Source organism: Artemia franciscana, chromosome 7, assembly GCF_032884065.1.
Source record: "Artemia franciscana chromosome 7, ASM3288406v1, whole genome shotgun sequence".
In the NCBI taxonomy this organism is placed as follows: Eukaryota; Metazoa; Arthropoda; class Branchiopoda; order Anostraca; family Artemiidae; genus Artemia; species Artemia franciscana.
The window spans coordinates 51,571,409-51,584,450 of NC_088869.1; the positions used below are offsets into that span (position 1 = coordinate 51,571,409).

Here is a 13,042-nt window from a genome sequence, read left to right on the forward strand (position 1 = left end):
AAAATACTTGTATTATACTTATATATATATATATATATATATATATTTCAAGAACTTAGTATGAATATTTTTAACTTACAATCCCACCAGTCCTGCCTTATACTATCTGCTTTATAACACCTAATAGCTGTAACAATCAAAACGAAATATTTTTCCATAACACGAAACAAGAGCGTTGTAATTTTTTTTTTTTTTTTTTTTTTTTTTTTTTTTTTTTTTTTTTTTTTTTTTTTTTTTTTTTTTTTTACCGGCTGTGAATTACATTGTTTTCTCGTACTGTCAGGGTTAGATAGCGTTGTCTCAGAACTTATTTATTCATACCTGTAGTTGTATACCTGAATACCTTAAATGGGCTTACCTTAAGTTGCAATCTTCGACAGACTGGGTTCATTTCAGCATCATAAAGGAATTTATCAAGTTTAGTTTCCTTTTTGCGTCGCTCCTTAAGGGCTTCAAGAGCGAAGGATTGATGCTGACAAAATTGACTGGCCGCCCTTTGCAATCTTTCGCCCTCTTGCCCATCAAACTGTAAAGGAAAGAAGAAATCAAAGTTAAAGTAATCGCTAGGTTTATCTTAGACGAAGGGCTTGAACTGGCATTGATCGTGCATAAAAGCTTTATCAGAGATTTTCGGAGGGAGGACGAAAGAGCACAGTTTTCTGCCCATTCTATAAGACAAGAAGCTAAATTTTTCCAAAAAAAAACACTCTATGTGATGAGACTGAAAATTATAGAGACTTGCTTATAGACAAAATATTTACTTTGAAGGTTCCCATTAATTTTTACCTTTTTTTTTTACGAAACTTCGGATTCGAACCTGTTACTTACAGAATCCTGTTGCTAAAGCATATAACTTTAAAAATTAATTATAAGTAAGAAATAATGACCGTCAATCGCTTCTACTTTCCAATATTTTCCCCTAAACCCATGTTGAGACCAAAGTTTTTTTCTGTTTTAGGCTTTTTACTTCTTAAGCAAACCGTTAACCCCGTTAATCATGAGCGTTAACCAATTAACAGTATAATCTGAGTCAAGTTAAAACAAAGCTGATAGAAAAGGCCCTATCTTCTAGATTCAGTCTTAACCTGTTACTGAAAGAATATGACTTTATAAAACATAAAAATAAATAAAATACAACGTAATTATAATAATAATAACAAATAAAATGTATAATAACAATAAACGTGAATATAAACATAAATATGTAAAATAAAAGTAAAGAAAAACAGCCCTTCAGACCCGACTCACAATTTTGGTAACTGAGCCAAAATTAAAAAAAAGTCTTTTGTTTATTTAATATTTCAGTTTTTACTGGAACAATGTCAATAGTAGGTTGAAATTTAATAAAATAACTATAATTTGATATTTTTATACATGATTTAATAAATTTAATAGAAATAACTGAAGCTTTTTCAAGAATTAAGCTCGAGTGTAAGATTTAAGACTATTTAAGAAAACTACCAACCAAAATTTTGGAGAGAGTAACCAAGCACACAGGTTTAAGAAGAAGAAGAAAAGGAAATAAAAGTAGAAAGAATTGGAAAATAAGAAGAGTAAAGATGGGCATCTTTAAATAACAAGATAAAAATAAGAGGAAAAAGTACAGAAAAATAAAAATAAAAACTAGCTGAAAAAGATAAAGGAATTTCAATAATACCACAAAATATACAGTATTTCTTCCCCAAGGACTCAACTGGATCTTAAAACAACACCAACATACCTAATTAAGAAACGATAGAAGGACTTTCATTTCCCGGGAACAATAAATAACTCCACTTGTCCAGTAAGAGACGTGACACGAGTCAAAGAAACAAACGTTTAATTAAATTAGTTACGCCACAATTTTAAGATTTCGGGCTTTTTGAAGCGCAAGAAAAACAAAAGCTAGGAAAAATTACGACCTGGGAATGAAAACCAGCAGTTGCTTCTTAAATATTTACTCTCTAAGCAGTGCTAGTGAACATACTTGCCATAAGAAATAGTAAACAAAGAAAATTACGCTGAAAATCTAAAAAAAAAGATTCACCTGCTTTTTAAAATTACGGACCAGATACCCCTTTCCTCAGCGCCCTTCGTCACTCCACTTCGAAAATATTACAAAATGAAAAGGTATTGACTGTCATTTTTGGTGTTGTTTATAGAAAGAAGAACACGAATAAAGTAAAAGATGATTTTGGCTGTATTTGAGAGTTATCTTTGAAAGACTCCAAAACGTCCCAGTATCCAAAGACGAATTTTGGAGATAATGATTAAAGCTCTTGGAATAATGACAGTTAAGCAATCAAGTCAATTCTGGTCAACTCTACAATTTCAGATTGAGTTGCTATTCAATATATAATATTTTAAGCAGCCCATATGAGTAAAAAAACAAATCTTGGGATAGGGCAGTGGATTGAATAATGTGTGTTTTGCCCAAGGGTTCTTCGGTTCAAGTTTTCCCGCCGCAGGGAGAAGGATTTCATAGGGTTAATTCAATTCATCAATTTTTTTCTTGTAGTGGCGCAGTGGGGTTGATCTCAGATCCCAGAGTTCAAATTCTGCTGCAGCAACACACTACAGGACTGTGATGAGATTAATCCATTCCAGTGATGAGATTAATCGAGAGCGCCTCCATACTAATCCAAACAAGAAGAAGGAGAAGCATTAAACAGAAAAGTGATGTTAATAATACCTCAAAATATTTAACATGTTGAGAACCGCATCTCCTTTTTTTTGTGACATTCGACACTCACTTTCAAAAACTTACAAAAGGAGTGTGTTTATATATTGATAGTCGCATGGTTCTCTACAAGAAAAAGAAGAAAAAAACTATGGGAGGAGCCATCTTCGATGTGTTTGAAACTTAATTACAAGCTACTCTGAGTATTTCTCGACCTTTCGAGCAGTTTATTATTAACTCAGGAGTTTCAGGTTAAAACCTATTTGACGAATGAAAAGTATGCAATCAGGTTAGCACTGATTCGGACAGCCTATAGAATGCACCAAACTCAATCCCTAGAGAAGTTCTACCAAATGGCACCGAAGTGGAAAAGATTAAACTTTGGCTACCCGGACCACGCTTGAATGGAATTATAAAAGTAAAATAAAATCTTTGGGGTTTCTTGGGAAGCTGAAAAAAAAAGCTTCAATAGATTAGGAGGGAAGAGGAACGTTCACCAGTATCGTGGTATCAGATATTATAACGTTGTAAGTAATTTGTATCAGTAGTAGCATACGGAAGCTAATGTAGTTTAAACTTAAAAGTAGATAGGCTTCAAGTAGAGAATAAGTAGTAATAGATGGAAATTCAATGAAACTCCAATACACTAGTAAGTAAATAAGCTAAAAAAATAAACTTAATCAAAACTAGACAATCAAACTATCATCTCTTAAGGGCAACCTACTAAAGAGCGAACTCTAGCCAATAGTAACCGCAAATTTAAAAAACCTGCTTTAAAAAGACTGTCTAATGTTAATATAGCTATAGCAATAAAAAAAGATAATAATTAAATAAAATTCAATTTCCGAAAAAATACATCTTCATATACAAGATGATATAATACATACATCTTTTGACAAGAGTATGATGTCATACTTGATTGATTCCGTCATCTCATTCCCTGAAATGTCGTTATGTCTTATAGTAAAGGACGAACTCTGGTTCATAGTAACTGATTTTGATCTATAATCGACAGATATGAGCTGATTATTAAAAGAACGTAGCATTACCTTAAAATTGGCTTGGGTAAAAGTGAAAGCACAAAACAAGATACAATTTTTCTTCACAAAGTGTATTATTTTGGTTTCAAAGCCATCATTGACAATGCAGTTCGCTCTTTACTAGGTACTGCCTAAGAAAAAGACGAAGGTTTTTCCTATGTGTGATATATATCATTCGTATATAAGACATTTAGAAGAGAATCTGACTTCGTCTCCTTATCAGTTACTGGTAAAATGAGATGATTGGAAGAGAGAACGTCATTCGAATTAATAAACATTCCTAGCTTCTAAACGGGTAATACTTGAACACTAAGATGAATAAGAAATATAGAACGGTTTTATAATTCAGTGTTACTTTTACTAATCATGTTATTTACGTTATTCTCGAAAATCAAAAGTTTCTTATTACCATTATACACCACGGCAAGAGTTAAGGTTTGTTTTAGTTTTAAAAACAAAGAAGGATGGAGCCTTGGTCTCAACACGGGTTTAGGGGAAAATATTGGAAAGTAGAAGCGATTGACGACCATTATTTCTTACTTATAATTAATTTGTTAAAGTTATATGCTTTAGCAACAGGATTCTGTAAGTAACAGGTTCTAATCCGAAATTTCGTAAAAAAAGAAAAAAATTCATGGGAACCTTCAAAGTAAATATTTTGTCCATAAGCAAGTCTCTGTAATTTTCAGTCTTACCACACAGTGTGTGTTTTTTTTTTCGAAAAAATTTCTTTTTGGAATCCGTTTCACCTTGCCTAGCCCACACATCTTAAAGGTACAGCTCTGGAGCGCATTCCGCCCACAGAAAATATTAATTTGGTATGAGGAACTAACTCAACTTTGTTCGGAAACGTCTATAGAGAATTAGAGCATTCAACAAGGGTAGTTCATTCGCTCCTCACAGAGATTTTAGAGGAATTTGAAAACAAAATTCCAACAGGAGTCGTAGTAAAGGGCAGGAGCTTCAAAAAAATGTTCACTTTACTAGGTCCCCGCTAAGAAAAAGCCAAAGCCTTTTTCTTCTGCGTTTCATTGTAAAAAGCCAGTTTATATCAAAACCTGAAATTACGTTTAAAATAACTTATATACATACAATAAAAAAAAAGAAAAAACAGCAACAATATTCTTGATTCCAGTTTCAAATCATAAACGTTGACTCGAATTCAAGACTTAAATTCATTGACATGAATTCAAATCCCCTGTTTTTATCGGAGAGATTCCTAACCGCCGTACTACGGTGACTATCTATATAAAAAATTACCAAACATTTTCTGAGTAATATTTTCGAATAAGTAAGTCACGAAAACAGGGATATTACAGCTAAGTCCAATGACTAATAGTCATTTGGTATAGCTAAAGGAACCCTACCAACGAATTCAGCCACTAAATTTATTAATAAACAAATACAAGTTCAAATAGGGATAACTTCTTTTATTAGACAGTCAAAAGGATACAAAAAATTCAGGATATTTCGATCACATATCCAGTGAACATTATCCGCAGACAAACTGATGGGAAAAATACCTACATTTATTAATGTCTAGATCTCATCCTCCTATTTAGGAGTTAAATTTATTTCTAATTATTCAATTAGAATACGACTAAATCACATTACATGATAAAAAGAGACGAAATACAGAAGAAAGAACTTACCATGCACAAGAGAATATCACCAACGTTGTCAATAACACCTTTGGATTTTCGTTTATGTTTCATAAATGTGTTGAACCGGGCATGGATCTCAATCATTTCATTCAAATTGGCAAATAGCAAATTCAAGATGTCAGGAATCAAATTGGACTCAGTTAAGGGACGGCAGAACACTCGGTCGAGAACTTTCAAACACCGAACATGGCTTCTTTCAGTATGAAACAGTTCTACAAAAATCAATTAAAAATTCGACGAATTGCGAATAGAAGGGACTTGAGTCCTCATGCGTCTTACTATGTATGAATAAGTAAGTAACTAATCAAACATGTATCTATCCTTCGCTTGTATCCATCCATTTTTTTCCATTTTATTTTCTTTAAAGGAAATAATTAATTTTACTGATTTTTTTCTTTTAATTTCTTTCTTTGATTTCATTCATTAATTTCTTTTTATTTCACTGAGGTCATACTTGGTGATTTAGGAGGGGAGGCTTGAACCTCTCGAACCCTTCCTAAAAAAATGCACAGAAACAGGCACTTTCTGGTTACTTTGTGGCTGAAACAGACCTTTCCAAATTAGAGTAACTACTCCTATTCTGAGTCAAAATTTTTAGCATGATATGGAAATTCTATTGGTTTTATAATAGGCTACATCCTAGAGCCCCCCCCCCCTCTCCCTAAAAAAAGCGAAAGTAAGCTAAAGTAAGTAAACAGAGGTCCAATAGAAAATAACTCACTCTTTCTTGATACACAACAGTTAGGACGACCCTGACCACGTCCAGACGCATACTAGATAAGTTAGTATAGACATCTGGGCATTAAAAAAGAAAGAAAGAAAACCACCAACTATCTTAATGTTCAATAATGTTGAATAAACTATCAAGAATTTTTGAATTTTGAAGATTCGAGTCATGTTTTCATAGCAATTAGAGACAGTTCTTGAAAAAAAATGTATGTTGAACGTATTGGTTACTTAAAATAGGAGAGAAAAGGAACAGCAAGAAAAGAAAAGGAACAGCAAAGAAAAGTAGTCCAAATGGTGGCAGAATTCCTTTCGGCAGCAGCAGACACAATTTTGGTAAGTGGCGGCAGGCTGATTTCAACAGGTCTTGACTAATCTTTGGTCAATTGTTACGTTCTCTTTTCATGTCATAGTGACAACAACTTAATTGTGCTGCATTTTCCTTTTATACAGTTCCTCCTGTGTTGTAAGCTGTATGAATTTCTTACAAGAAGACTCTACTGTCACACAAGGTATTGGCTCCAAGGCAATATTCTTTGAATAAAAAAGTTTAATTTTGTTGATTTATAACATGTATTTTGGAGGTTTCAATAATCTTCGGTCTCTTAAGCGGCTCAAGCAAATGGGTTTTATCCTGAAACTGTTTTAAAATTTATTAGCACTAAAACATTCAGTGGCAAAAAAGGAAACGATAGAATCATGATACCTAAATTTGACCAGTAAAGCGGTCATAAAAAGTTGACCAGTTAGTTGATACAATAAATTCAAGCAATTTTGACTAGTGACAACTCTATACTTTTAATTTTTGACAAAGTTAGGATATTGTCTTGGATAAACATTAGTCTATTTACGTAATTTGGTGTTTACTATTCTTTTACGTTTATATCACACATACAACTGAAACAAAACCCCAGGATTGAAAAAAAAGGCAGTAAGTTTTTGTCTAGCAAAATGATTGGTGAGAATCGGCAGAGATGTTTTCGGTGGTGAGTCATCATTAGCGGTAAGCGATAGGCTTACCATTTATTATTGACACGACTTCCATGGCATATAGAAAGAAGAACAGTATTCACTGTCTAACCAGAATAAAAAAAAAAAAACCTGTCCCAACAAAGATTGATTATACCCTAAAAACTAGCGACACAAACTACAATCGGCATAGGATAAAGAAAGTTAGAAAGAAGAAGATAGATGTCTTTATACAACCGTAATCACTTAAACACGTGTCACGAGTAATAAAAACAGGATTGACCTCTCAAGAACACATTATTAAGAGATTTGACGACAGGAACGTCAACTTTCAAGACCACTTGGCCAACATTTTACAAGCCAGAATATCCCTCACCACTTAACTTTAATTCCACGGACTGTTTTCATTTTCCAAGCGACCAAGATGAATCACACTTCAAATTCCTGGACCTTGTTCAGATTCCTTCTTCTCTTTTCGATCAGGACTAATTTTTGTAAACCGGAACTAAACAGATATATCCGAATAGCCGATCAAAAACGAGAATATCGAAATGATAAAGACATGACGAGAAGGTCTTAGGCTTAAATAACTCACAGACCCAACGATAGCATTGTCAGTTATTTAGCATTACTATGATCCTGTTCGGTCAACCGTTGCTCGAATTAAATATTGCTCTCAAAATACTGATTTTCAGAATTAGTACCGAGAATTAGCTAGCTCTAACTCAAGTCAATCAGATTTTCTATAGAATTTCCTGATTGACTGAAAAATTCCATGAAAAATTCTGATTGACTCAAAGTAGTGCCAGTTAAATCCCGGTATTCGTAAAACTTAATTGTAATTGGGCCTTTATCCGCCAGATAAATCCCGGTATTCGTAAAATTTAATTGTAAATAGGCCTTTTTCCGCCCGTAATAATTGATATAAAAATAACAACTTTATATAATTTATAACGGCACATCATCTTTGGGTCAGTTGGTACTTTTTAAATACTCTATCATTATTTTTATTTTTCTCCAACTACAGCTTTTCGAGCTTCCTACTCCATCACAGGCCTAGTCACTCATATGTGTGCGTGATATCTGCTAACCTAAACTGAACAATTCAGTTTAGATTTAGATTAAATAAAAAAAAACAAGTTTTTTTAAAATGAAAGTAAGGAGCGACATTAAAACTTAAAACGAACAGAAATTACTCCGTATATGAAAGAGTCTTTTCCTTCTCAACGCCCGCTCTTTACGCTAAAGTTTGACTCTTTCTCTTAACTCTACATTTTAAAACAGTAGAAAACTTTAGCGTAAAGAGCGGGCGTTGAGAAGGAAAAGCCTCTTTCATATACGGAGTAATTTTTGTTCGTTTTAAGTTTTAATGTCGCTCCTTACTTTCATTAAAAAAAAACTTGTTTTTTTATTTAATTTCTGAACGTTTTTGAATCAATGCATGTTTTGATTTTGGCTCTCCACAGAGGAATAATTAAAACGAAATTTGTATTTTTATTTTTTTTGGCTAAATGGCTTTCTCATAATTTTGATCGAATGATTTTAAGAAAAAAAGAGCGGGGGAGGAAGCCTAGTTGCCCTCCGATTTTCGGTTAATTAAAAAGGCAACTAGAACTTTTAATTTTTTACGAATCTTTTTATAAGTAAAAGATATACGTAAATTATAAATTAGCTTACGTAAAGAACTTTTGTAGTCTCATGTTTTTATTACATATATGAGGGGGTTCACCCCCTCGTCAGTACCTCGCTCTTTACACTAAAGCTTAAATTTTGTCCCAATTCATTAAGAATGACCCCTGAAGCACAAAAGCCGCAGAATAAATAGTTGAAATTACTAAAAATATTTAGCGTAAAGAGCGAGGTATTAGGAGGAGGTGAGCCCCTCATATGGGTAATAATTTCTGTTCGTTTTAATTTTTAATGCTGCTGCTTACTTCCAGCTGAGAAAAAACTTTTTCATATTTATTTTTTCATTGTGTTTTTTTTTTAAGTAATGCTAGTAAATCCTGCGCTCCCTTCATGGAAATTTTCTTCCCCCATGACAAATTCCTCGATGGAAACTTCCCCCAGCATATCCCCCTCTTCTCAGCCCCTGCCTCCAACCAAAAAATCCTCCTGAAAACGCCTGTACACTTCCCAATAACCATTACTATATGTAAGCACTGGTCAAAGTTTTGAACTTGTAACCCCTCCCACGGGGACTGTGGGGGAGTAAGTCATCCCCAAAGACATAGTTATAAGGTTTTTCGACTACGCTCAATAAAATGGCTATCTCAGAATTTTAATCTATTGACTTTGGGAAAATAATCAGCGTGGGAGGGGGCCTAGGTGCCCTCCAATTTTTTTGATCACTTAAAAAGGGCACTAGAACTTTTCATTTCCGTTAGAATGAGCCCTCTCGCAACATTCTAGGACAACTGGGTCGATACGATCACCCCTGGGAAAAAAAAAACAAAAAAACAAACAAACAAATAAACACGCATCCGTGATCTGCCTTCTGGCAAAAAATACAAAATTCCACAATTTTGTAGATAGGAGCTTGAAACTTCTACAGTAGGGTTCTCTGATACGCTGAATCTGATGGTGTGATTTTCGTTAAGATTCTATGACTTTTAGGGGGTGTTTCCCCCTATTTTCTAAAATAATGCAAATTTTCTCAGGCTCGTAACTTTTGATGGGTAAGACTAAACTTGATGAAACTTATATGTTTAAAATCAGCATTAAAATGCAATTCTTTTGATGGTAGCTATTGGTACCAAAATTCCATTTTTTAGAGTTTTGGTTACTATTGAGCCGGGTCGCTCCTTACTACAGTTCGTTACCACGAACTGTTTGATAGACACATATTTTATGCAAGGACTGCTTCAAAAGGTTTCATTCATTCAAAGAAGATACAATTATTTGAAGAGCCAAATTTTGGTGGTTGAGGAATAAATAAAAATCTTTTCTGATACAAAATACCAAAGAAATATTTTCTAAGCCTAATAAGTCTTTTTTTTTTCTTTTTTTTTTGTGAAATAGTTTGAAGTTTTAGCGATATAAAACACTTCATCTAAAAAGAAATGTGGAAAGAAGAAAGTCCAAAATACGAAATAAGCAAAAGGGTGGCAAAAGACTCCGACCGAGATGAGAGTTTATCTTTGGATTTTTGTTGGTCGAGGGCAGAAAACACCTCTAAGTTCCAATTACTACAAGTACCTATAATTTCTAACTTTCTCCTCATTATCCTCAAGTTGAAAAAAAACATGCCTGAGGTAAACCCACGTTAATACGACAAGTGTCACTCGGGTGACCAACGTTATAATTATTCGTTTTTTGTCGAACATCAATGATCTCTAGCTGACTAAGAGTGTTTACGATTATTCTTCCCACAGGCTCCAGCAGATGACAAAAATAACTATCAATTGTACCACTCGTTATATAAGAGTCTTTTTTCTTTCTTTTCCAGACATCAACTCTTGATAAATGTGTTCTAACTAGATATACCTTAAGATACACCTGGTCTCGCTAAATACGCTAGTTTAGCAATGGGGAATTCCCTGGTTTCTTAAAACAAAATTAAAAGCACCTCGTTCTCAATCTGGTGTCAATATATAACCATTTTCCTGTCATTCCAGTGGCCAGTTTATGACATAATTGTTCATATAAAATAATACAGTTTTAAGATGGATTTTCATGTGTTAATGCTATTACTATTATTATTGTAGAATTTCTTGTTGTTTCTTTTACTGACCAGTGATGTTTTAGAATTAAATTTTTTTAGCAAGCTTCACAGACAGTACGACGGTCTTCATCTTCATGTCGTAAGAAAAAACGAAGATCGAAAAAAAAAGATAAAGATAAAACCACTCATGGATAATTTCAGCTAGTGAATAAAATAAAAAAAACACTGCAGAAAAAGAAAAATGACCGAAGAAAATAAAACACAAATGCAACAAGGGAATGAAAACAAATAAATGTATGCCTTGTTTTTTCGTTTTATTCACTGGCTGAAAATTATCCTCGTTTGAATTTATCTTATTTAAATATTGATTTGGTTCTTCGTTTTTATAATGCGTCCTTTAATTTTAATTTCTCTGACAGCGCGTAAAAAGGGAGGAGCTTGTTCCTCCAAAATATTTCCTTTGTCCATACAGTATTTTCGTTCGCTTTAAAAAACCTTCTCGATCTTCAAATTTGTTTTTAGATTTTTTTTTAAATTTATCCTCCCGGCACTTATTCGTCTTTAGGTACAGAAACCTCAACGCAATTTATTTTCCTCAAAGGACAACCCAGACCTTAATTTAAGAGAGAATATGTCAAAGACACAGTGACGCGTTCAAGCGCATGACTAGATATTTTCATAAATCAACATTAAAAACGAGGTGTCTAATTAAAACAGAATCGGATGCGGATAAAAGTAAGTTATGCACTTACGAAATAAACTCAAAGGTGAGAAGATCAAACCATTGGAATTGCCAATAGACCAGTAGATAGTTCGAAATCTCCTAGCTTTCTCAGAAATTTACCGAGGGATTACTCCTTATCCCCGCTTCAGAAGGCTCCTCATCACTCACTATCTCTGGATATCACCTCGGAATTTACCGAGGGATTACTCATTATACTCCACTTCAGAAAGCTACTTTACCTACTATCCCTGGATATTCCCTCAGAATTTTCCTAGGGATTACTCACTATCCCCCACTTTAGAAAGCTACTTGTTCCACCCCACGTGACAAACCAACGTCAAGCAGTGCTTTTTCACGGCACACATGGTGCATTTCAGGATAAGCCAAGTACTTCACGCGATTTTTAAAGTGGTTAAACCTTGAAAGTTAACAAGAATTAATCGAAATGATTTTTTTTTCTGAAAAAAAAAAAAAATATAATTCTAAAGCAGAACACCCTTTCTTAAAGGGATACAGTCACCAGAAAAAAAAGACTGTCAAAGAATTACGTAAGCTAGTGAAATTATGGTATCCATAAACGCCAACTCACAGCTTAATCCCTAAACAGACAACTACACTTAACCAACTAAACCAGCGAACTATCTTGACGACAAAGAAACTAAACAGAAGCAATTCAGCACAGAAAAAACAAAAAAACAAAAAAAAAAAAAAAAAAACGGACAACCCAGTGGTTACGCACACTACTATCTGGTGGGTTCGGAAAAACCACTTGTACCTAGTTTAAACAATTTTTGAAGGTGGCCAACACTTTCTAGACATCTCAGCGCAGGTTTTCTGGTGTTGAGATACCTGGATGGAATTGTTTCAGGCATCTCAACGCAGGTTTTCTGGTGTTGAGATACCTGGATGGAGTTGTTTCAGGCATCTCAACGCAGGTTTTCTGGTGTTGAGATACCTGGATGGAGTTGTTTCAGGCATCTCAACGCAGGTTTTCTGGTGTTGAGATACCTGGATCGAGTTGTTTCAGGCATCTTTTTTGGTGTTGAGATACCTGGATCGACTTGTTTCTGGCATCTTTTCTGGTGTTGAGATACCTGGATGGAGTTGTTTTAGGCATTTCAATTTAATTTTCTTGATACCCGCCTGCTTTGCTGTTTAGAGTTGACACCTTCAGCTTGTAGAAGGGCAATGCTACCAGAATTTTTCCTTCAATTTAAAAAGTATGTTCCAGTTTCTATTTGCTATTTTTGAGGAGGAAGGGGAGGAGCTACAGTTATTAACAATATTTTGTCAGTATAGTTCAATTAAAGATAAAATCATCTCTAGTAGGATATAAGGTCAGAGAAAAAAGTTCCATGATGGAGAAAAAACTATACCATTGATAACTTCTTGTCTTTGTTTTTCTTTGTGACTGAGTTTTCTTAAAATATCTGATTCAACCATTTTCGTCCAGTCAGGAGTTTCTGTATCAGCTTCAAGGTCACTATCATCTCCCCATGGAACGACACTAGAAGATGAGTCAGATTGGACGGAATTCGATATTCTACTATCACTGGGTCCAGGACTTTCGAGGCTCCTGGAAAAAAAAAAGAGAAT

At 34.0% G+C, this 13,042-nt stretch overlaps 1 protein-coding gene across 11 annotated transcripts in view; it reads right to left on the minus strand.

The window, feature by feature from the left end:
- The window catches only part of LOC136029437 (rho guanine nucleotide exchange factor 11-like), a 349,966-nt gene that overhangs the window by 94,759 nt on the left and 242,165 nt on the right, over window positions 1-13,042 (minus strand). For all 11 annotated transcript variants that reach the window (XM_065707834.1, XM_065707833.1, XM_065707831.1 and 8 more), the window contains 3 exons: window positions 12,823-13,022; window positions 5,352-5,575; window positions 359-526 (listed from right to left, as the gene is read on the minus strand). In XM_065707834.1, the coding sequence (XP_065563906.1) occupies window positions 359-526; window positions 5,352-5,575; window positions 12,823-13,022 (592 nt within the window). The remainder of the gene's footprint in view (window positions 1-358; window positions 527-5,351; window positions 5,576-12,822; window positions 13,023-13,042) is intronic.